Source organism: Lepidochelys kempii, chromosome 1 (assembly GCF_965140265.1).
Source record: "Lepidochelys kempii isolate rLepKem1 chromosome 1, rLepKem1.hap2, whole genome shotgun sequence".
NCBI lineage: Eukaryota > Metazoa > Chordata > Testudines > Cheloniidae > Lepidochelys > Lepidochelys kempii.
The window spans coordinates 196990900-197015077 of NC_133256.1; the positions used below are offsets into that span (position 1 = coordinate 196990900).

At 44.2% G+C, this 24178-nt stretch overlaps 1 protein-coding gene across 9 annotated transcripts in view; it reads left to right on the top strand.

Moving 5' to 3' along the window:
• Positions 1–24178, top strand: part of CMSS1 (cms1 ribosomal small subunit homolog) — a 371436-nt gene that overhangs the window by 329164 nt on the left and 18094 nt on the right. For 7 of the 9 annotated variants that reach the window (XM_073307651.1, XM_073307642.1, XM_073307688.1 and 4 more), the window contains 3 exons: positions 6992–7098; positions 18309–18380; positions 21291–21420. In XM_073307651.1, coding sequence (XP_073163752.1) covers positions 6992–7098; positions 18309–18380; positions 21291–21420 — 309 coding nt within the window. The remainder of the gene's footprint in view (positions 1–6991; positions 7099–18308; positions 18381–21290; positions 21421–24178) is intronic. The other 2 variants (XM_073307667.1, XM_073307677.1) reach the window with 1 other exon arrangement.

The window sequence follows — 24178 nt, forward strand, 5'->3', positions numbered from 1 at the left end:
GGTGGCCGCTTGCCCTTCCATTCATCTTCAACCATTCCCTAACCTCTTCTCTCAGAATGAAGGCAGGACCAGTCATCCAAACTCGGACTCCCTCCATCTGAGGGAGTCTAGAAAGACTGTGTGCCAGGCAGGTCCAATCCATACTTAACAACAGCAGGAAACCTTCTACAAGAAAGTGCTATGCCACCAAATGGAAGCAGTTTTGCTTATGCTGTCAACACCAAACTTACCTACAGAAGAGTTTGACTGTTTTCTCTCCTTGAAGATGCTGGGCCTTCCCCTCTGTTCATAACAGGTGCATCTGGCAGCCATCAGCACCCTCCATCCCCTGGTGGTTTTCCAGTTTTCCATGCTCAGTTTTCTCCCATCTCATGACAGTCAAGTTCTTGAAAAGTATCATAAGAACATTCTCCCCGATCTTACAACTTACACTTGTTTGAGACCTGAACTTGGTTCTTTTGTCATTTGTGCATCCAGTTTTCAAGCCTGTGGCCTCCTGTTCTCTTCTTTACTTCTCCATTAAAGTGGCCATCCAAAGGCAATCCCCTCTGCAAGGAGGGTGGGGGAGCTTCTGGCCCTCATGGAAGACCAACAGTATTCCACAGGGATAAAGTGACCTTGAGATTGTATCCCAAATTCATCCTGAAGGTCCCCTTGGATTTTCACCTGAACCAGACTGTTAACTTGCCGGTCTTCTACCTGAAACTTCACTATAACAGGGAAGACAGGAAACTCTACTCCCTGGACAACCACAGAGCTCTAGCTTTCTACTTGTAAGAACAAAGCCCTTTAGAAAGTCTCTCAGATGGTTTGTTTCCATTGCTGAGAGAATGGACGGTCAGGCAGTCTCTTCACAAAGATTTTCAAAATCAATTTCCCAGTGCCTTCTCCTTCGCTATGAGCTTATGGAAGCCCCTTCTCCTCAGGGTGTCAGGACACTCTCAACCGGAGCACAGACTGCCTTGGTGGCATCTCTCTTAAAGATTGGTAGAACAGTGACTTGGGGCTTCACTCACACCTTTCACTAAGTATTATACCTTTGTTGAAGCTTATCTTTGAATGACTCCTTTGGTTCACTAATCGGTGGGGCAACATGCATCCTCACCCCCACCCTCTGTGAGTACTGCTTGGTAGTCACCCACAGTGAATTCCCATAAGGACCAGCATTCAAAGAAGAAAGAAAGATTACTCACCTTGTAGTACCTGGAGTTCTTTGAGATGTTTAGTCCATATGGGTATTCTATTGCCCACCTTCCTTCCCATCCACTTGGATAATCTCTTGATTTGCAGCAGAGTAGGGACTAGAGTTGGTCCGTCTATGCCTCCCATGATACCCTCACTTCAGAGCACAAGGAAGCATAGTATGCAGACACCAACCTATGGACACTGCTACTGAAAATCTGATGGTCTAAGATGCATGGTGCACATGTGCACCCACAGTGAATAGCCCAAAGGGACAACACACCTCGAAGAACTCCAATTTCTAGAAGGTAAATAACATTAATTACATATTGCATGAAAAGTTCCACAAGCCTTAAGAAAGAGGCTAAAAGAACAGCTGTGAAACATGACAATAAATGGTATCATTCGGAGAATAGAAGAACCAACCAATTGGGTTCACTCCTTAATGAAAAGGAGGGGACAATAGCTGTGTATGGACCCTAAGGAGTGAACAAAAACGTAAAAAGAGAAAACTTCCACTTGGCCTCAAAAAAGTGAACTGTTGTCTAAGATAGCAGGAGCCAAGTTATTCAGCAAACTAGTTGCTTCATTTGGATTTTGACATATCCCCTCAGATGCTCAGAGCTCCAAGATCTGCACTTTCAACCCACCATTTGGCACAAACTACTTCCCAAGACACTATATTCGGCTCCAGAAGTATTTCCCTGTACAATGAGCCAGATGTGAGAGGAATTAGTAGATGTGAAAGTCTACACTGATGATGTAATAATTTGGGGGCAGCACTGCCATTGAACATCAGGAACAACTGAAGAAAGTATTGGAAATTGTGAGAGCTCATAACCTTAAGGTGAATATTGCCAATTTCAGACAATGGAAATAACTTACTTGGGAGAGAGACTGACCTCCAAGGGAATCTTGCCCAGTGAATCAAAGATTGGCGCAATACTGAACATACTGAGACCTGAAGATAGAAAGATAATTCAAAGGCTGCTAGGTGTGTTGAATTATGTCAGCAAATACATGCCTACCTTTACCACACACACAAGTCATCTAAGGCATCTCACAAGGTCACCAAATGAGTGTAGATGCCTAATGTGATTTAAAGCACATTCTGACACCAGCTCCAGTGCTGCAAATTTTTGACTGACTGAAAGACATTAAACTCTCCACAGACACCTTGAAAGGAGAGCTGGGAATAGTAGTATTTCATTGTCATGGAACTGATTGGTTGCCAGTCTCAAATGCATCTAGGGCTGTGACAGCTGCAGAGAACATATAGGCACAAATTGAAAGAGAGACAGGAGGTCTGGTGTATGAATGTACAAGATTTCATGACTTTCTTTGTGGTCATAGCTTCAAAGCAGAAACTGGTCACAATCCATTGATTGCAGTACACAAAAAGGGACTTGGAGAAGCATAACCAAGAATACAGTGACTACTTTTGAAATTACAAAAGCATGATATATGATCCTGGAGTTCTAACCCGGATGCCACTTAGTAAGGGTAGACACATTGTCAAGATCATATGTTTCATCTGGCAATATATAGCCTGATGATCTGGAACAAGCAGTTAACATATATGTGAATATAAGTGTCACATGGTGTATTTTTAGGCTAAAGATAAAATGATGTAAGCAGAGATACAAGTGATAAGTAAAGGAGGGGAAAAACATTTCCCACCTGCCTATTCCCTATCAGTGATCTCAGAAATGCTCTTGAAGGGAACACGGATCGTGGTTCCCACAGAGATGAGAAGGGAACAGATACATGAGGGGCACCTGGGAATGACCAAATCAAAAAGGGAGAAGTAGAGAAATTTTATTCTGGCCACAGATGAACAGTGACATTGAAAAAATGGTGAGCGGGAGTGGAACATGTCAAAAATATAGTTTCTCAGCTGAAAAAAACAATGGTACCATGTGAACAACTTGAGATTCTATGAGACAAAGTTGGAATTCATATATTCATCTTGAAAAGACATGATCACGTATTTATAATGGACTGCTTACCCAATTTCCCAGAAGTAAACACACTTGAAGATACCACAGCAGCACCAGTAGTCAGGCATAGTAAATCTGATTTTCACATCATGGAATTTCAAGAACAATAAGAAGTGGCAATGGACCACAGTTCAAGAATAGGGATTTCCTGGACTTTGGTAAAATGTATGGCTTTCATTATGAGACATCTAGTCCCACATATCATGAGATCAGTGGATTATCTGAATGTGGACTATGTATACTGAAGAACTTGATCAAAAAAGCAGGGATGCAAGAGAAGATCCATCTTAGCAGTACTCAGCTACAGCACTACACTGCTGCAATGTCGAAAGTCATCCACTGAACTCTTCTACAACAGACATATAAATACTTGATTATCAGGTATGGGACATTGGAAAGGATGATTAAGAAGTGTTTGATAGTGAGGGGGAGAACTAGGAAAGTACAACCAAACTAATACAATAAAGGACCAAGACACCCTCCACAGTTAAAAAACAAAGTGAGAATTTGGCAAGATGGACACTGGCCAGTCCAAGCTACAGTGATCAAAGAAGAGTCACCTTACTTGTACTCAGTGATCACAGAGGAAAAGGCAAAATCTTACAAAGGAATTGTACGCGTCTGCTCAAGATACCTGAAAACTTGGCCGAGACAAATGAAGTGAGAGCAGACATACTAGCTGAAAACAATTCACAAACTGTGACCCTGTTGTTAAGCATGAGATTGAACAGCTTGTTACAGGCAAGAACTTGCCTAAAGAGAGTTTGCAATACAGCAGATTGAGATGTGTTAGAGTTGTGTTTAAGCAACCTTAAGATTTAAGTCAGTTTGGGGTGCAGGAAGGGGTATGGGGTGCTGGCTCCAGGAGGGGGCTCAGGGCTGGGGTGCAGACTCCAGCCAGGTGGCACTTACCTTGGGCGGCTCCCGGGCGGCGGTGCAGCGGGGCTAAGGCAGGCTTGCTCCCTGCCTGCCCCAGCCCTGTGCCGCTCCCGGAAGGGGCCAACATGCCCCTGTGGCCTCCCGGGGGGGGAGGGGGGCAAGTGGCTCTGCACGCTGCCCCTCTCTGCAAGCACTGCCCCCGCAGCTCCCATTGGCCGAAGTTCCCCCGCCAATGGGAGCTGCAGCGGTGGTGCTTGCAGGCAGGAGCAGCACTCAGGGGGAGACCCCTACCCTCCCCCGGGGCTATGGGGGCGTGCTGGCCACTTCCAGGAGTGGCGTGGGGCCAGGGCAGGCAGGGAGCAAGCCTGCCTTAGCGGCAGTCCCACTGCACCATTGGACTTTTAGCAGCTAGAGATTGTGGTCAACTAGGAGAGTCTCCAGGCTCGACGAGTCAATCACGATTGCCTGGTTGGTGACCACTGTTTTATAGTGTTTTTTAGTTCAATCAGGAAATTTAAAAAAGGGAAGATGTGCTGTAGACTAAGTCCTCCAGGGAATGGAGAGATGCCACACTTCCTGCAGACTCTAGATACTACCATCAATTTCCTGTGACACCCTTTCTGTTGGGGCAGAAACAGAGAAACCCCGAACAAGGCAGTTGCAGGCTGCGACTACACAGAATAGTAGAAACTTTGGTTACTTCATTTTCGGTACATAGTTCCTGCTCATAATAAAGTGATTATCTTAACAACCCTTTGGGACAAGCAGATCATTCCCTTGGGCCTTTGACTCAGTGCACCGGGCAAGAGATGTTTTTCACCACCACCCTAGATCTGCACTATTAGGGTTTTGTTTTGTTCACTTTCCTCCTGGGATTTCAAAATCTCTTGTGATCCTTCATAGGTGGCAAATGAATCCCTGTTCTTTCTTGGCCCACAATTCTGATCTGAATTGAGTTCGTTAGCATGTTGATAGATCCCTCTCAGTGAGGGGGCCGTTGCATGTGTGGGAGAGGAAACAAATTTCCTTTTCAGTCCCCATCCTGCTTCTAGAGTGATTACAGTTTTCCATAATCAAATCTGTATCCAATATGATTTAATGACAGATGGTATCCAATCTATTACAGAGTGTTTACTGATTTTTTTCTTCCATTACTAGCTATCAAGCTCACAAACTTTAAACTCAGCAGCTCTCAAAGTCCAGTTTTAGGATACTTACTGTAATTCAAATTCTCCAAAATGTGAGAAAGCATGGAACTTAGAATGTAATAGTCTCCTGGGATAAATATGTAAAATCATTGATAACCATTATGTCATGTTAGGATTTTCCCATGTGAGTCCAAATGATTGTGTTGATGTGTAGAAATCCATTTATAAAAATCTCCAAACTTCCATTGCAAAACTTTAATGTGCATTGTTGCATCTCTGGAGGAGTGAGGACTATATAGACTTTTTCATTCCAGTGCTTCATTTTTCAATAAATAAATCACGGTGAGTTAGTAAGTACCAAATACAGTTCATTGTCTCTCTCTTTTGTCTCTCTTTATTAATCTCTTGAGTCTGTAAGTACTTACTGCTGGTGGTCACACAGATTTTACATAATAGTGAATGGGCACGTCTTCTGTAGTTTGATGCTTAAAGTATCATATTGTTCATATTTTTCAAATAAATAGCAAAATCTTTAGATAGGCTACTGCTAAGCCCAGAACGTAGGAGATTTCAACTATTGTCAATACATATTAGGAACAGAAAAAATAAGATCCCCTAAATTATTTGATTCAGAAATTGAATTAGTCACTTTTAATAATTAAAATTGATAGGACGAAGTTTCTGACAATTAGCAGAGGAATAATTATAGATAGTAATTTAGTCTACATCAGAAAGTTTTTTGCAGTTGAATAAAAGCATCTCAACTGCTTTCCTAGGTTAACTTGACATCTGCGTGAAATGGGAGACTAATGTTACCTCTTTGAATGGCCTTTCTTCCCAATGCTTCCCTTAAAATAAAAAATTTCAGAATGTTCCTTGATCCATATTATTTTTCTCAAAACATCAGCATTTTTTAGCTTTCTGGTCATTCTGTTTTAAGTGTGGGAATGATGCTATTCCCTAATCATCACTAATAAGAGTCCCATGGCCTAAAATTATACACACCATTGAATATATATATATCTTTATAGAATAGAACGTGCCACCAAGTTTCACATTCTTACTCTTATAAGTAATTAATACTAATAAAACAGTTTGGACTTTCAGTCTGAGGTATTTTTTCTCAAAGTGCAAATCTTGTGTCTTGCGTGGGGGGAGGAGTAGCTGACTTCTTCCAAGAGAAATGCCAACAAACCTATCAAGAAAGGGATGTTTTCCCAGCAATCCTGTGGTCTAAAAATTATTATTTCCTAGCAGTAGTGTTGTCGCTGGTTTGTTGATCTAGCAGTGCTTTATTAGGATTGGTCCACAACTGAACATAGGAAATCTTGGGCCATGGATCAGGGTCATGCTTTTACTTGTCTTGAAATAAAGCTGAGCTATGTAACTAAACTTGTAGAACTGTAGTTAATAAACAATGAATGAATATGTTTTTGGCATTTTGCTAACTGAGATTGAGATTTCTTGGAGGGGTTGTAAATTACTATTAATAATACTGCAGGTGGCAGGTTATTCACTGAATTCCACAAAGATAGAAAAATAGATTGTCTTATAGAGCAGAGAGGCTTGAAAATATTAAGAGTGACTATGGAAGTAATCTTCAATCACTTGTATTTTGGAACTATGCTACTTGCTGCTGAAGTTGTTTCATGTAAATAAACTGGGCATGATGTTACAGTGACCTTCCTCCCAATAGAAGCTATTATCACTGTTGTTGTACATTTTTCTAATGGAAAGTTGAGAGGTATGTTTAAAAAAAAACAAAACTGCATTTTTTCTCAGATCCTTCTGATGATGAAGAAATGGAAAAATCAACTAACGCAAGTAAACCAGCGAAGCCTGACTTGGACTCCAAGTCCAAACCTGCTGCATCAAAGAAAAGAAAACAGGTTGGTAAGATTTATGACTATAGAGATAATAATACATAATGAAATCAGGCTTTTCACCCTAAATAAACGGTGCATTTCTCCACTTACTGTCCTGATCTCTTGCTTAGTACTGCTGTGTTGCCAGCATTATTTGGAAACTATTAGGTTCCAATCTTAAGAAATTTCAATAACTTTAGTCTCATTTTATACGGGTATAGTAGGGCGCAGAGCCCATCTCTTTCCCCAGGCTTGAGTCAGGTGACTGTGCTGTGGTGTAGGGCTAAGTGATGTGCCAGTCTTTTAATGTTGACATTGCCTGAAGAGTCTTATAGTTTATGATTTAAATATTGTACAGCACCCAGAGAGACAACCAGAACCTGCCCTCATTGAAATGGTCCTTAGACTTGAGGGAGGACTGACTGGGTCCCAGGTGATGGACATTTTTAGAGCCCAGTTTTGTAAAATGTTGAGCACCTTCAACTACGACTGAAACCAGCAGGAATTGAGGATGCTCAGCACCTTGCAGGATGTGCTTAATAATAAAAGATCCAGCAAACTCACTGACTAAACTGGCAACTAGGCAGAAAGAAGACTCATCCATAACACACTGTGGAGTTTAAAAGGTCTCCTAGTATTGTTGCCTTCAAAGTATCATACACGGGAGTGAACTGGATGGATATAATGGATTAGGAATGAAATAAGAATCTTTCTGCTTTAGGTCATCAGTTTTCAATTTGACCCAGGTCAGTAGTAGCTAGAAGTTCTAACTGTATGATGGGTATCCAGTGGGACAGGTGAAGTAAGCTTGTAGTATCATTCCAGCTTGTGATGGACAAGTGTCAGAAACACCATTAGCATTTATTGCCACCTTATTTGGTGGTTTCTGCAGAGGCACCAAGGACTGAATGTGCCATGGACAGAGAACGTCTGTCCACCTCCTGGTCATGATGGGGGCTGTTTGGCTGAGGAATGTGTGGGAGGCTTACGCTACCATTGCCCATCCTGTATCTGTGCTGCAGATAAACAGAGGAGTTCAAGGCTGTTAGTACAGCAACTTTTGCCACCACTAACTACAGTTTAACATTTAAAATGAAATAAAAGTCATTGCAAAGAATAAGCTGCTGTACATGTAGCACTGTCTCCTATTGGATGAAATTAGACTGCTTAACTGTGGCCTAGGACAGCGGTTCTTCAGGGGGTCTGTGAACTCTTTCAGGAGGGCCATCAGGCCCCTTGTCTAAAACCCAAGCCCCATCCCGCAGGGCTGAAGCCAGGACCCGCAGAGTTGAAGCCCTGATCCCCGGCGCCCCCCACGGGGCTGAAGCCAGGAGCAGCAGGGCTGAATCCCGGAGCCCCGAGCCCTGGTGCTCCCCAAGGGGCAGAAGCCCTGCGCCCATGGGCAGAGTTGGGAGGTATGGGGTTGTTGCCTCCCCCCAGACTACACCTCAAGAGCAGGGCAGTCCAGGGGCAGCTACATACACACCTTCCACCTCCTCTCTCCGCCCCCTGGCCAGGTCGGAGGTGGGAAGCTGGAGCTGGGCACGGGCAGTGCAGGACAGCTACTGCTTTGGCTGGTGCCAGGGAGCAGGCAGCTGCGGCGTTCCCTCGTCTCCTGCTGCTGCTGGTGCAGGGGGTTGAAGCTGCTCCTCAGCTCGCAGACCTCTTTGCTCACGCAGACGGTGACTTGGCACCCAGTTCCATGGCTGGCAGAGGAACAGGAACCGCAGGGGAGCTTTCTTCGCACTCAGCTCCTAGTACCATACTCCCTGCACCCTGAGCTACACTTCTCCCTCCCTCCACCCCCCGCCTGCACTTAGCCCCTGGTTACCCCTCTCCCTGCACCCTGAGGGTATGTCTACACTACGAAATTGGGTCGAATTTATAGAAGTAGTTTTTTTAGAACTCGTTTTTATATAGTCGATTGTGTGTGTCGCCACACAAAATGCTCTAAGTGCATTAACTCAGCAAAGTGCTTCCACAGTACTGAGGCTAGCATCGACTTCAGGAGCATTGCACTGTGGGTAGCTATCCCACAGTTCTCGCAGTCTCCGCCGCCCATTGGAATTCTGGGTTGAGATCCCAATGTCTAATGGGGCAAAAACATTGTCGCGGGTGGTTCTGGGTACATGTCATCAGGCCCTCTCTCCCTCTGTGAAAGCAAGGGCAGACAATTGTTTCGCACCTTTTTTCCTGAGTTACCTGTGCAGACGCCATACCACTGCAAGCATGGAGCCCGCTCAGCTCACTGTCACCATATGTCTCCTGGGTGCTGGCAGACCCGGTACTGCATTGCTACACAGCAGCAACCCATTGCCTTGTGGCAGCAGACGGTGCAAGAGGCCTGATAACCATCGTCCGAGGTGCTCCTGGCCGCCTTGGTAAGGTCGGTCAGGAGCACCTGGGCAGACATGGGCACAAAGACTAAAATAGGAGTGACTCAACCAGGTCATTCTCTTTAGTCCTGCCAGCAATCCTATTGTACTGTCTTATGGCAAGCAGGCAGGAGATGAGGATGGCTAGTAGTCTTGTTGCACCATCTTCTGCTGAGCAGGCAGGAGATGAGGATGGCTAGCAGTCCTACTGCACCGTCTGCTGCCAGCCAAAGATGTAAAAGATAGATGGAGTGGATCAAAACAAAAAATAGACCAGCTTTGTTTTGTATTCATTTGCTCCCCCCTCACTCCCTCCGTGAAATCAACGTCCGGCAATCATTTCAATGAGGTCTGTGAGGGGCACCTTGAAAAGTTTAATGGAGATTCAGTCCTGCCTGAAATACCGGGGGGAGGGATAGCTCAGTGGGTTGAGCATTGGGTTGAGCATTGGCCTGCTAAACCCAGGGTTTTGAGTTCAATCCTTGAGGGGGCCATTCTGTGTGACAGTTGTTTTTGTTTCTCCTTGATGTAAAGCCACCCCCTTTGTTGATTTTAATTCCCTGTAAGCTATGTCACCAGTCGCCCCTCCCTCCATCAGGGCAACGGCAGACAATCATTCCACGCCTTTTTTCTGTGCAGACGCCATACCACGGCAAGCATGGAGCCCGCTCAGATCACTTTGGCAATTAGGAGCACATTAAACACCACACACATTATCCAGCAGTGTATCCAGCACCAGAACCTGGCAAAGTGAAACCGGGCAAGTAGGCAACGTCAGCGCAGTGACGAGAGTGATGAGGACATGGACACAGACTTCTCTCAAAGCACAGGCCCTGGCAATGTGGGCATCATGTGGTGGAATGACGATTCTGGGCCCCGGGAAACAAGCACAGACTGGTGGGACTGCATAGTGTTGCAGGTCTGGGACGATTCCCAGTGGCTGTGAAAGTTTTGCATGCGTAAGGGCACTTTCATGGAACTTTGTGACCTGCTTTCCCCTGCCCTGAGGCACAATAATACCAAGATGAGAGCAGCCCTCACAGTTGAGAAGCGAGTGGCAATAGGCCTGTGGAAGCTTGCAACACCAGACAGCTACCGGTCAGTCGGAAATCAATTTGGAGTGGGCAAATGTACTGTGGGGGCTGCTGTGATGCAAGTAGCCAATGCAATCAAAGATCTGCTGATATCAAGGGTAGTGACCCTGGGAAATGTGCAGGTCATAGTGGATGGCTTTGCTGCAATGGGATTCCCTAACTGTGGTGGGGCCATAGACGGAACCCATATCCCTATCTTGGCACCGGAGCACCAAGCCGGTGGGTACGTAAACCGCAAGGGGTACTTTTCAATAGTGCTGCAAGCACTGGTGGATCACAAGGGACGTTTCACCAACATCAACGTGGGATGGCCGGGAAAGATACATGACGCTCGCATCTTCAGGAACTCTGGTCTGTTTCAAAAGCTGCAGGAAGGGACTTTATTCCCAGACCAGAAAGTAACCATTGGGGATGTTGAAATGCCTATAGTTACCCTTAAAGACCCAGCCTACCCCTTAACGCCAGGGCTCATGAAGCCGTACACAGGCAGCCTGGACAGTAGTCAGGAGCTGTTCAACTGCAGGCTGAGCAAGTGCAGAATGGTGGGAGAATGTGCATTTGGACGTTTAAAGGCGCGCTGGCGCAGTTTACTGACTCGGTTAGACCTCAGCGAAACCAATATTCCCACTGTTATTACTGCTTGTTGTGCACTCCACAATATCTGTGAGAGTAAGGGGGAGACGTTTATGGCGGGGTGGGAGGTTGAGGCAAATCACCCAGCCACTGGTTATGCGCAGCCAGACATCAGGGCAATTAGAAGAGCACAGGAGGGCGCGGTGCGCATCAGAGAAGCTTTGAAAACCAGTTTCATGACTGGCCAGGCTATGGTGTGAAAGTTCTGTTTTTTTCTCCTTGATGATCTCTCCACCCCCCTTGGTTCACTCTACTTCCCTGTAAGCTAACCACCCTCCTCTCCTCCCTTCGATCACCGCTTGCAGAGGCAATAAGTCATTGTTGCTTCACATTCATGCATTCTTTATTCATTCATCACACAAATAGGGGGATAACTACCAAGGTAGCCTGGGAGAGGTGGTGGAGGAGGGAAGGACAAGGCCACACAGCACTTTAAAAGTTTAAAACTTTAAAACTTATTGAATGCCAGCCTTCTGTTGTTTGGGCAATCCTCTGAGGTGGAGTGGCTGGAGACCCCCCCACCGCGTTCTTGGGCGTCTGGGTGTGGAGGCTGTGGAACTTGGGGAGGAGGGCGGTTGGTTACACAGGCGCTGTAGTGGTGGTCTGTGCTCCAGCTGCCTTTCCTGCAGCTCAACCATACTCTGGAGCATATTGGTTTGATCCTCCAGCAGCCTCAGCATTAAATCCTGCCTCCTCTCATCACGCTGTCGCCACCTTTCAGCTTCCATCCTCTCTTCAGCCCGCCACCTCTCCTCCCGGTCATTTTGTCCTTTCCTGCACTCTGACGTTGTCTGCCTCCACGCATTCGTCTGTGCTCTGTCAGTGTGGGAGGACAGCATGAGCTCAGAGAACATTTCATCGCGAATGTGTTTTTTTCACCTTCTAATCTTCGCTAGCCTCTGGGAAGGAGAAGATCCTGTGATCCTTGAAACACATGCAGCTGGTAGAGAAAAAAAAAGGGACAGTGGTATTTAAAAAGACACATTTTATAGAACAATGGGTACACTCTCTTTCACGGTAAACCTTGCTGTTAACATTACGTACATAGCGCATGTGTTTTCGTTCCAAGGTCGCATTTTGCCTCCCCCCGCCACCACGTGGCTAGCCCCTCCCCCCTCACTGTGGCTAACAGCGGGAACATTTCTGTTCAGCCACAGGCAAACAGCCCAGCAGGAACGGGCACCTCTGAATGTCCCCTTCAGAAAAGCACCCTATTTCAACCAGGTGACCATGAATGATCTCACTCTCCTGAGGATAACACAGAGAGATAAAGAACGGATGTTGTTTGAACGCCAGCAAACATACACTACAATGCTTTGTTCTGCAATGATTCCTATGTGCTACTGGCCTGGCGTGGTAAAGTGTCCTACCATGGTGGACAGAATAAGGCTGCCCTCCCCAGAAACCTTTTGCAAAGGCTTTGGGAGTACATCCAGGAGAGCTTTATGGAGACGTCCCTGGAGGATTTCTGCTCCATCCCCAGACACGTTAACAGACTTTTCCAGTAGCTGTAGTGGCCGCGAATGCCAGGGGAAATTAATCATTAAACACATTTGCTTTTCAACCATGTATACTATTTAAAAAGGTACACTCACCAGAGGTCCCTTCTCCACCTGGTGGGTCCGGAAGGCAGCCTTGGGTGGGTTCGGGGGGTACTGGCTCCAGGTCCAAGGTGAGAAACAGTTCCTGGCTGTCGGGAAAACTGGTTTCTCTGCTTGCTTGCTGTGAGCTATCTACAACCTCGTCATCATCATCTTCCTCGTCCCCAAAACCTGCTTCCGTGTTGCCTCCATCTTCATTGAAGGAGTCAAACAACACGTTTGGGGTAGTGGTGGCTGAACCCCCTAAAATGGCATGCAGCTCATCATAGAAGCAGCATGTTTTGGGCTCTGACCCAGGGCGGCCGTTTGCCTCTCTGGTTTTCTGGTAGGCTTGCCTCAGCTCCTTAAGTTTCATGCGGCACTGCTTCGCGTCCCTGTTATGGCCTCTGTATGCCCTGGGAGATTTTGACAAATGTTTTGGCATTTCGAAAACTGGAACGGAGTTCTGATAGCACGGATTCCTCTCCCCTCTCATACAGCGATCAGATCCCGTACCTCCCGTTTGGTCAATGCTGGAGCTCTTTTGCAATTCTGAGACTCCATCATGGTCACCTCTGCTGATGAGCTCTGCATGGTCACCTGCAGCTTGCCACGCTGGCCAAACAGGAAATGAAATTCAAAAGTTCGCGGGCCTTTTCCTGTCTACCTGGCCAGTGCATCTGAGTTGAGAGTGCTGTCCAGAACGGTCACACTGGAGCACTCTGAGATAGCTCCCGGAGGCCAATACCGTCTAATTGCATCCATAGTACCCCAAATTTGACCCGGCAAGGCCGATTTCAGCACTAATCCTCTTGTCGGGCGTGGAGTAAGGAAATCGATTTTAAGAGCCCTTTAAGTCGAAAAAAAGGTCTTCGTCATGTGGACGGGTGCAGGGTTAAATCTATTTAATGCTGCTAAGTTCAACCTCAACTCCTAGTGTAGACCATGGCTGAGCTACACCCCTGCCCACACACAGTCCCTAGCTACCCCCTCTCTGCACCCTGAGCTACCCCCTACCCCCACACAGCCCCTACCTACCCCTGTCCCTGCAACCTGAGCTACCTCCCTGCCTGCACACAGCCCCTAGCTATCCCTCTCTCTGCTCCCTGCGCTATACCCCCCTCTCTGCACCCTGAGCTACCCTCTGCCCCCACACAGCCCCTACTATCCCCCTCTCTGCACCCTCACATAACCCCTAGCTACTACTGTCCCTGCACCCTGAGCTACCCCGTGCCCCCACACAGCCCCTCTCTGTACCCCGAGCTATACTGCCTGCCCACACACAGCCCCTAGCTACCCCTCTCCCTGGATCCTGAGCTACCCCCCCGCACCCTGAGCTACCCACCTGCCCACAGACACCCCCTTGCTACCCCCCCCTGCACCGAGGTACCCCCCTCTATGCACCCTGAGCTACCTCCCGGCCCACACACAGCCCTTAGCTACCCCTCCTCCTGCACCCTAAGCTGTTTTCAAACTTTTTGAGCTGAACCCCCCACCTTTGGGCTATAATTTTTGGTTGCCCCTCCCGCTACCCAACCCAGACTGGTAGGTGGCCTGCTGAGGTGAGATGGGGTGGAGGTGGTGCTCCCTCCATGAACCCTGCCATGTGAAGCTGACTCAAGCCCCGCTGGCCCGTGCCCATCCAAAATAGAAGTCAAATTACACCCATGCCTGAGTGCCCGCCCCCCTCCCCCCCCCCCCCCCCAAAAAAAAAAAAGAAAAGAAAAAGGTTGAGAACCCTGGTCTAGGACTTTTGCTGGTAACAGAGATCTTCATTTAGTTTAAGGAGTAGAAGCCTGGATTTTGGAGCAGGAGGGTTCTGAGCTTTAGCCCCACAGCAGCTATGACGCTCCATGTGGCAATGGTATGTGGCATCATGAGGCCACAAATTCATTACAATATCATACAGCTTTTTTGTTGCAAGAAAGTTTTCTAATCCAATATGTTTATAGAAGTGCCTATAATTTTAATGTTTGTATTTCACTTGAATTTTGCATTTCTGGTGCATATTAAATTGCAGATGTAATCCACTTCACTCCTGTCTAATCTACAGTCCAGAAGCTATTTTGTTGTGGCCTTGCTGTATGGAAACCAGTCAGGAGAGAAATTAATGGAATTATTAACATATATATTTTCAGTCCACAGACTATTTTGATAGTTCAATTAATTCATAGACTGTCTGCAGACCCACAATGAAAAGAATAATTTGTCTCCATTTTAAAGCAGGGGGTTGAAATGTTTATTTTGTCAGTAACTCCCAAATTCAGTGGATGGCTTAATTGGAATGTAAACTTTCACTCTTTCTCTCTCAGACACAAGAATGTTTTCACTTTACATTTTGGTTTTTCAGTAACTTGGCGACGTGCAGAGATGTTGCATTAGAAACATAACACAGGAAACATTTTATGTTCTGTCTGTGATTAACAAACATGAAATTCATGGCATTTCATTTCATAAATCAAAGGTCTCAGCACAAATTTCCTGTTTTTCTGCATTTTTAAAACTTCCATATAAAAATAGCACAAAAATATGCAGAGTACATGGAGCCAAGTCAAAATCAGGGGGTTGTCTGCACAGTACAATTCAGAAGGAAAAAATGCAAATAATTTTTAATGGCAATTTGCAAAAAGCTGCTGAATGAGCAAGTGTAGGAGAAACAATACTTGCAGAAGGGTCTGAAGCTTGGTCTTGATAAGATACTTAAACTACTGAAGATTCCAAACCATCAACAAAGGACACACATAAGCTCACAGCCATTCACTGTAATTAGATTTATGCAAACATCTCAGTTATATGTGGTGTGGAGTTGTTGTGTCTGAATAAATTGTACTTGTGTTCATGGGCTCATCAGCTCACCAGGCCTACACGGCTCCACTGCCAAAGGAGTCTTCTGCAGCTAAGTGGAACAAAATTGTAAATGAGTCTAGGCTAGTTTCAGTGGAAAATCGTTAAAAATAATGGTTCTGTGCACATTTCAGTGGAAGACTAGCAATGGAGAGAGAAGCTATAGTCTATACTGTGACAGATATGGCCATTTCCTGCAATATCCTGGACAAACCTTACTGAATTAAGTTTAAAATGGGAGTTCATTGTATTAAAAATGCAAATGTTTATGTATTATTGTGGGATTGTATGTGTATCTGCTTTGGGGGGGAGGGATAGCTTAGTGGTTTGAGCATTGGCCTGCTAAACCCAGGATTGTGAGTTCAATCCTTGAGGGGGCCATTTGGGATCTGGGGCAAAAATTGGGGATTGGTCCTGCTTTGAGCAGGGGGTTGGACTAGATGACCTCCTGAGGTCCCTCCCAACTCTGGTATTCTATGATCTCTAAAAGGGAGACATGACTTAATGTCAACCCTGGGAAGTTGTTATGAGAGCTTCAAAGGACTCTTAACAATGGGCCAAACAAGAAAAAAATTTTAGTTGAGTAGGTTTCATAGGAAATACTGGGAAGGAGGGGAATGCAAATTCCCACCTCCAGATCCAACCTTTCGAAGCTACGTCCCAAGGAGAAACTCCTTGTCTGCTGATTAACTGTTCCCAGGGTCCCAAAATCAAAGGCCCAAAGTGTATAATGGGGTGACTCACAGATTCCTGGATGTTCTTGTTCTGAGCAAAAGGTATTATGAACCTGTTACCACAGAAAAACTCCTATGTGTGTTTTGAAGGACTGACTCCTACCAGAACCCTTCTGGAGTTAGGATGATCTCTGGTAAGCTTATTAGCATGTGTGTAGGTTTTTTTATTGTTTTAATATGTTTTTTCTCTAATGTTTTCAATAAGACTAGCTTAAGAATAAATGTGCTTGCTCATGAAGAGCCGTGTGGTACCTTCTACCTGTGGGCAATTACACTGCTTATTTCCTCTAAGGAGAAGTCAAAGCAGGCCTGCTTAGTCAGTCTGACTTGCTGGAGAATTCACAGTGTGGGCAAAGAACTGTGCAGCCTGCAAAACCCCCAATCAGAGGGGAAAGAGACTGGAGTCTCCTCCTAAGAAAGGTAGAGAATCCAGCTGAAAATCCAGGAGCCTAGACTGCATGCATTTGCTTCACCACAAGGGGAAAATACAGGTGCACTTGCCCTGAGCTATGACACATACATCTTGAGGGGGGATTGAAAAACAAGAAACTCATCAAACTGCTTTGGGCCAGCAAGGTAGAATCAGCCTTGTGGGTGGGGTGTATATGGGAGTCTGCACAAGAAGAGAAAGACTTAAACTCACAGGAACAGGGAGGTGAGTTGCCTGGGCATTATATTTGTACAGCATCTAGCACAATGGTCTCCTGATCCTGGAGATGCTACCACAATGGAAGTAACTTATAGCAATAATTGTTTGCAGTATTGTTGTAGCCCTTTTGGTCCCAGGATATGAGACAGACAAAGTAGGTGAGGTAATATCTGTTATTGGACCAACTTCTGTTGGTAGAAGTTACAAGCTTTTGAGATACACAGAGCTTCCACCAACAGATATTACCTCACCTACCTTGTGTCTCTTACAACAGTGATAACAGCACGGATAATGGATCCGAAACTTTGTGACCTGCTGGACTGAGATGAGAGGTGGGGAATGGATGAGAGAGAGATTTCCCTTTCCTGGCTCCATTTATAATCTTGGCTAGAGTTAGGAAGATGATTTGGCTTTAATTTAGTATCTTAACACATGCTGCCCACATGAGAGTCACACTCATAGTGGCAGGATTTAGGAGCTGTTTGGACTAAGCCCCATTAATAAAACCCAGCTGTCAGCTACACCTGCAGTTCTCAAACTGTTATGCATATACCATTGATGGTACATGAGCTGCCACTATATTTAATTTTCTTGTGACCTCTGGACATGATCTCTCTCGTTTGCCACCTTTACAAACTGAGTGCTCATATACTGATCATCCTAAACACATACAAGTGTGGAGAAATGAACCAAAGAGACAGTTCATGGACTAAAAAGCCAGTCTTCCTGGTATTAAATAAGGAACAGCACAAAGCAAAATTTGAAAACATTTCTTGAAAAATGTTACATTATAAACATAAAAGAAAGGAAATCAGAAATACAGAAATACAGAAAAATCATTATTTCAAGTTATTCTCTCCTATCTGTATAGTATAGTTCACCAGCTGGTTGTTCAGGTTGTACCCAATTATTACAAAGGCCTGTTTGGCAAAGTTAGAATGATTGTCTCACACAATAATAGAGATTACATGTATTTAATTTTTGAAAGCTCTGTTTGCTTTTTCCTTATGATTTTTGTTGTTGTATTAAACATGCCGTAAACCGGATGATAACGGTGTGCCTATGTCTCGTACGTTTCAGGTTTCTGTGCTTTTTCTCTGTTCTCTGTTACACCAGAGTGAATATGAAGTAGTTCCAGAAGTTACCCCAGATTTACACCACTGTAACAGGGCAGAGTTTTACCCCAAACCTATACATATTTTTTTTTCTCTGTCAGTATCTGAATCTTTGTACCCAACATCTGCCCCCACATCATCATGTTCTGTGGTTTTTGGGGTAATAATCTCTCTCATGATGAATCTTTTTTTACAATATGTGCTTTGCAGCCTGCGGAATGTTTTCTAACTCGTCCTGAGGAAAAAGAAGAAAGCACTGCGAAGGTGAAAAGGAGAAAGAAGGTATTGGAAACCCCCTCTCCCCCCCCCCGCCCAACTAAAAGTTCAACACAAATGGTCTTCAGGGGCTGGCAGGGTGCAGTTGCTTTTATAAGACATGTCAGCTTCAGGATAGCACAATGCCAGTGATGTCCTTTAAATGGTTTTAGAAGCTTGTTTCCCTTGGTGTAGTGTACTGGGACCATAACATTGCAGCCAGTTTTATGAAAGAGAGAAAATCAACTCTGTCTTAGAAGAGAAACCTTTCTCAACTCCAGTCAAATACCTGCTTCACACCTACGTACCCAGCTACAACCTTGTGTCCAAAGCTGACTAGAAGAAATTAATGCAGGGATTGAAAGAGCATTGGGGGAGACAGAATCACCCCATTCCATCCTTGCAGCCAGGCTGCAGCATTTACTGCATTTCACGAGCAGTAGTGCTTTGGTCCCCTTTCTCCCCACAGTATAGCTACTGGGGTCCATGCTATGTATTGACCTTCTGACCATGACCCATGTCTGTCCCCAGGGGGACCCTCCACAGTCCTGGTGGAGATTATATAGCACAAAGTGTGTTGTCTTTCTGAACAGACTAAAATGCTGAGCTGTCTCACAGAGCAGGTACACAGGGTTTTAATTTCATGTTAGACCTTGCACACATCCCAGCAGATGGGAGGATTTTGCCTTAAATGTAGCTCTGGCGTTAATAACCACATCACTTTCTCTGCAGCCAAAACAAATGTGTCCCATGATGAAAATGGGTGACTGGACCTAAAATAAACCTCCAGTTTTCATGCAAACAGTAGAGGCTTAGTTAGATCTTTTTTTTTCAGTGGTAATATGCCATTAAGTCTGTACACATAACCTGTCAAATAATCATCATGAAGAATTTATCATACTGTACTAACATATAGGTCTGAAACTAATGACTCTCTCTCTCTTATAAATAAATAAATAAATTAAATAAAGTCAAATAAAACCCTTTGCTCCTTAAGCATCTGGAATGGATTGGAGGAAAAATAATAAAACTTCCTGTGTGAAGAACATTTTCCCAGAGCACTCCTTGAAGAAAAAGAGTATGATCAGGTGTCCTTGAACTGACTGTTATGGAATTTCTCGTTAACATCAGCATCTTCCTCAAGAGAACCATAATTTTCCAGAAGGAATTGAGTGAGTCAGTGAATGACGTAATGAGCCAGTGAAACGCCAATTATCCCGTGGTACTAAGCAGAATGAGTCTTGTTGTTCTTGGGTTATTATCTGTTAGATAATTACTCTCTATAAAACATCTCCAAAAAGTGGCCCAGCTTGCAGTCATTACACAGCAGGAAAATTTTACCGAATCAGGATGGAACTTGAATTACTGCTGTTCACTGAGTGAAATCACATAGACACTGCAAGGGCTTGTGCCAAAGTCGGCTGCAAATGCTCCCAGTGCTTTCAAAAGGTTCTGGTTCAGGGCCTAAATGTTTTGGGACTGGACAAAAAATTTTCAAGACCTTTCTTAGGGCCAGGTTCTGATCTCTTTAGTCCCATTGGTGAGCAGTTAGCTGGGATCGCTCAAGCGAGTAACGTTACTAACAGGAATAAGGAGTTCACAGTTTGGCTGTTAGGGTTGTCCATATTATAATACCCTCTGTCATGCCAAGCTGCCTTCTCTGCTTGAAAATCTCTTGTTTTTAAAAGCAGTAAGATCATTTAAATAAAGAGGGACCCAGGTTCTCTTCCCTTGTCATTCATTTAATTAATTAATTTAGAAAGTGAAATTATGATTTCAAAGCATGGCAAAACTCTGACTCATTTCAGTGGGATTAAAATCAAGCCCTAAATGTAGGCTTTATTTATAAAATATCATCTTCATGACTGCTGGTTAAAGGTAGGCTGCTCAGAATTTTTAAAAAGTTTCATTCTCCTTTATGATGTATGCAAATAGTCTCAAAGTGTTTATATATAATAATGCACTTGAAATTTCAACTGCTGACATGTCCTTATGCTGTACAACCCAGTATCCCTGCTCCTGTCCCCTAGTTGGAGATTGAAAACTGTACCTCAGGTTTCAGCCTCTTGAGATATCACCATCCAGGTCCTAGAAAGATCTTGCCAAGATCCTCCAACAAACAGATGGAAATGAGGGCCTGGTATTCTTGAGAGGGTTGCCAACCCTCCAGGATTGGCCCAGAGTCTCCAGGAATCAAAGATTAATCTTCCATTCATGATTATGTCATGTGATGAAATCTCCAGGAATACATCCAATCAAAATTGGGAACCCTAATTCTTGATATTTCTAGAGAAGTATTGTCAACCGCAGTCATTCAAAAATCATGAACTAGGCCCCCCAGAATCACGATCAGTTTAAAAGCAATAACATTTCATATAAATATTTTGGGGGGGTTTCTTTGCCTGTTGGTTTTTGAGCTGTTAGGCTATTCTCTAGTTGTGTTTCCAAACTATTCTATGCAATCAATTGGGCTGCAAGTTTACCTTTTACATTTAAATGAGAGCTGAGATTCTTCAGTAATCTCTTGACTCCTCTAGCTGTTGCTTTAAGAAAAACACCTATTATTGTAAGATTTGTGACACATTTGTGAGACTTGGCAATAGTGATAAAGTAATACATTAAAAAACCTATCACCCAACTCCTCCCCCAACACAATCTTTGAGAAAATCCCAGTATTGCAGTAAAGTGCATAACAGAGGTACACAGTAAAGATGTTTTTGTTTTTACTTCACAGGCTGCGGACCCAGCTCTGAAATTTTCACTCCCAATGAAGGCAATGGGAGTTTTGCCCAATTATAAGGACTTTAGGACTCTGTTTCACCTGTATAAGATTATGAAGAAACATACTCTTACAGATTATCGTTAGATTGTCAAATAGCAAACACCATATTGAAAATGCCTTACATCTCCTTTTTTTTTTCTTACTTTTGTTTATAGAAGAAAATTTCTGATATTCTTGCAAAATCATCTCCAAAACCAGGTGTCCCTGAAGACCTACAAAAGCTGCTTAATCAACACTTCGGTACTAAACGTTCAGTGATTGAACTAGAAGAGTTAAAACTGCCAGGTAAAATGTGCTGTATCAAAGAGCATTGTGCATTTCCTTCTGCATGGGGGATGGGGATTCATCTGTTTTAGGAACTAAAGGGCTTCTTAATCCAGATCTCTGAGTTCTATGGGGTTTTATGAGAATTTTTTCTTGTAGGGTATTGCTATGGTGTTTAAAATGAGTTGTGAGTTCTTTTGGTGGGTAAGTAAGTGGGTTTGTTTTCTAAATGGTGCAGTTAAGGAAACGAAAGGAAGCATTGTTTCAACATATCCAGTCATTGCAGAACATTAATTTCAGGAAGTTTCTTTTTTTGATAGAAGTGCAGGGATTTCTAAGTAATGGTTTTCAAGTTACTGAGAGCCAGGAAGATTGGTCTTATTCCTGTGGTTAGTGGCGCTGTACTCAGACATTTAAGATAAGGCTTCACCTGAGCTGCAATAAATTCTAAAGAAGGAAGAATAGTCAGACACCATTCTGAATTAGCTATGGAATGCTGACTATACTGCTCTTATCACCTGTTGGCTTTTTGGTGAGCTGTATGAAATGAGCTGGCAGCTTTAGTCCTTCAGACCTAGTGGACAGATTTTGTACCTAAACTGGTTGCTTGTTGGCAGTCTGACTGGAGAGAGACTGGTGAGCCCAGTGATAAAATGGGTAGGGCATGGAGACTGAACTCCCATCTCACCCCACTAAAGGTTTGAGGTGAAGAGGAAACTGCACTGCTGTGCGTTTTGTTCTACGAATAAAGTGGAATTAGTTTTCCAGTGCTGTCAATGTGAAGGGGGGAAGGAGGTTTAATAAAAATCCACTTTTCCAGTGCTGTCAAAGTGGAGGGGAGGGGGCTTGTAATAAAAATCATTACAATTTTCTTTTTGGTTTAGACAGAGAGGCCTTCTCCTCCTCCCTCCACCCCCTGGCGTAGCTTACCTTAACCCCTAAAAGCTTTAGCTTAAAAAATTTCATGATTCCTTATTTTGAGCCCAAGCTGTAGCATTAATTCTTGTTGTTAGGTTATATAAGAAGATACTGTGAGCGCCTGTGTATTGATATTGTATACTCAGAGTCAAAAGGGCCCCAGTAACAAGTCTGTTGGCTCTCGTTTTATCCCACTGATACACACTGAACTCTTTGTGCCCTGTGCCCCACTATGATCCTTTCAGCCAAGCTGCACTCTCTGTTTTTGACTGTTCAAAGCTTGTCTTTCTAGGTAACTGCACTCTCTTCCCAGCTTCATGCAGAGACGTGATCCTCCTTTCTTTCTCTAGGGTCAGCTTAGCTTTCTTCTTGAATCAAGGGAGAGTTTTGCCATCCTGCTGCGTTGCATCCTAAAAACCAGAGAAGTCTCTTTCATCCTCTGTATTGCTATGAAGCACTTACATTCTGTACTTCTAAACCCATAGGGTTTTGTGCAAATAACAATACTTTGTCACTTTCCTATTAAGAAAGGCCTTTAGGCTAGTGAAGCAACCCATTTCCATATGGATTGGGTCTTGGGTTGTTTTTTTCTTTCTTTTCTTGAAGGGAGATTTGGAAGCTTACAAAGCCGAAGGGGTTGGTGGCTTCTGTAGCTGTCAAGTCATTCATATCAACTCACTGGGCAGAACAGAGGGCATCTACTTGAAGTTGTTTAGTTGTGTTAGCAAAATATTAAACTTAGATGTTCGGGTTTAAGCCAACTTGGTTTCGGGCTGCTGCAAGCTGTGGTTATGCGGTTTTAATCCTTTCTGGAGGTTTTAAGGTACTGTTAACATCCCAGTTCTGATGGTTTGGTGAAAATAGTCATTGACCTACGACATGTATTTAGTTTCCCTTTGAAATTGGAGAATTAAGAACTCCGTCCTTCTACATCTTTCTCTGAATTATTCAGCATTATTAAGTCATTAATATGAGTTACTGTATTCAGACTGGCTGGGCCCTCATTAGTACAAATAATGGCAAAGATAGATGACACAACTACCCTGAAGGACTGAAGATAGGACAGCACCAAAAATAGACACTTAGAGCTGTGAAATTACTCCCTGTAAAGTCTTTTCTACGCTGCCCTTTGGACTCATTCAGAATTGATAGCTTCACCTTTGGAAATAAAACTGCAGTTGAAACCTTAGTGCTTTATCCTACAGTGCAGGGGAGGTGCATCTTGTAAATAGAAAACCAAATGCATAAATCAGGGACTGATCCTGCAAGGTATTGAGCACCCTCACCTCCTTTTAGACACCAGCCCCTAAGTAAACAATTAGGAAGTGATTCTGAATTCCAGTGGTAAAAACCTAAGATTGCAGCAATAGAAAATCCACCACATGCAGAGCGCAATGATGGAAAGCAGCTTCCTTCAGCAAATTTAGCTGGCAGGGCTTCTGCTGTGCTCCAGCTATAAATTAAGTCTGCCTTCACATTCACGCTGTCAGAAATGGTGGAGTGAGGTTGGCAGCAATAACATAGCCTCGGCTTTGTTTGAATCTGAGTGATTCCCCTGTCAGGTGCCTGGGGATCAGTTGACAACAGGTAGCTGCTGGGGTTAATTTGGTCCAAAACCTGTTAGCGGATAGATTGAGGTGTTAATATGTTCTGTTTAATGTTTGGACAAGTAACATGCTGATAATTACACGTGCATCCACAATCAAAATGCTTTCTCATGATCACTTAATACTAATTATTTAAAACTAGGAGAGACAAACAGAAGGAAAGCTGTTAAACTGGCAAGTGCAGCTCTGGTCTGGGATTCAGCGCAAGTCGTTCTGAAATACCTCAGGCTAGAATTTTGTGCCATCCTACTTTA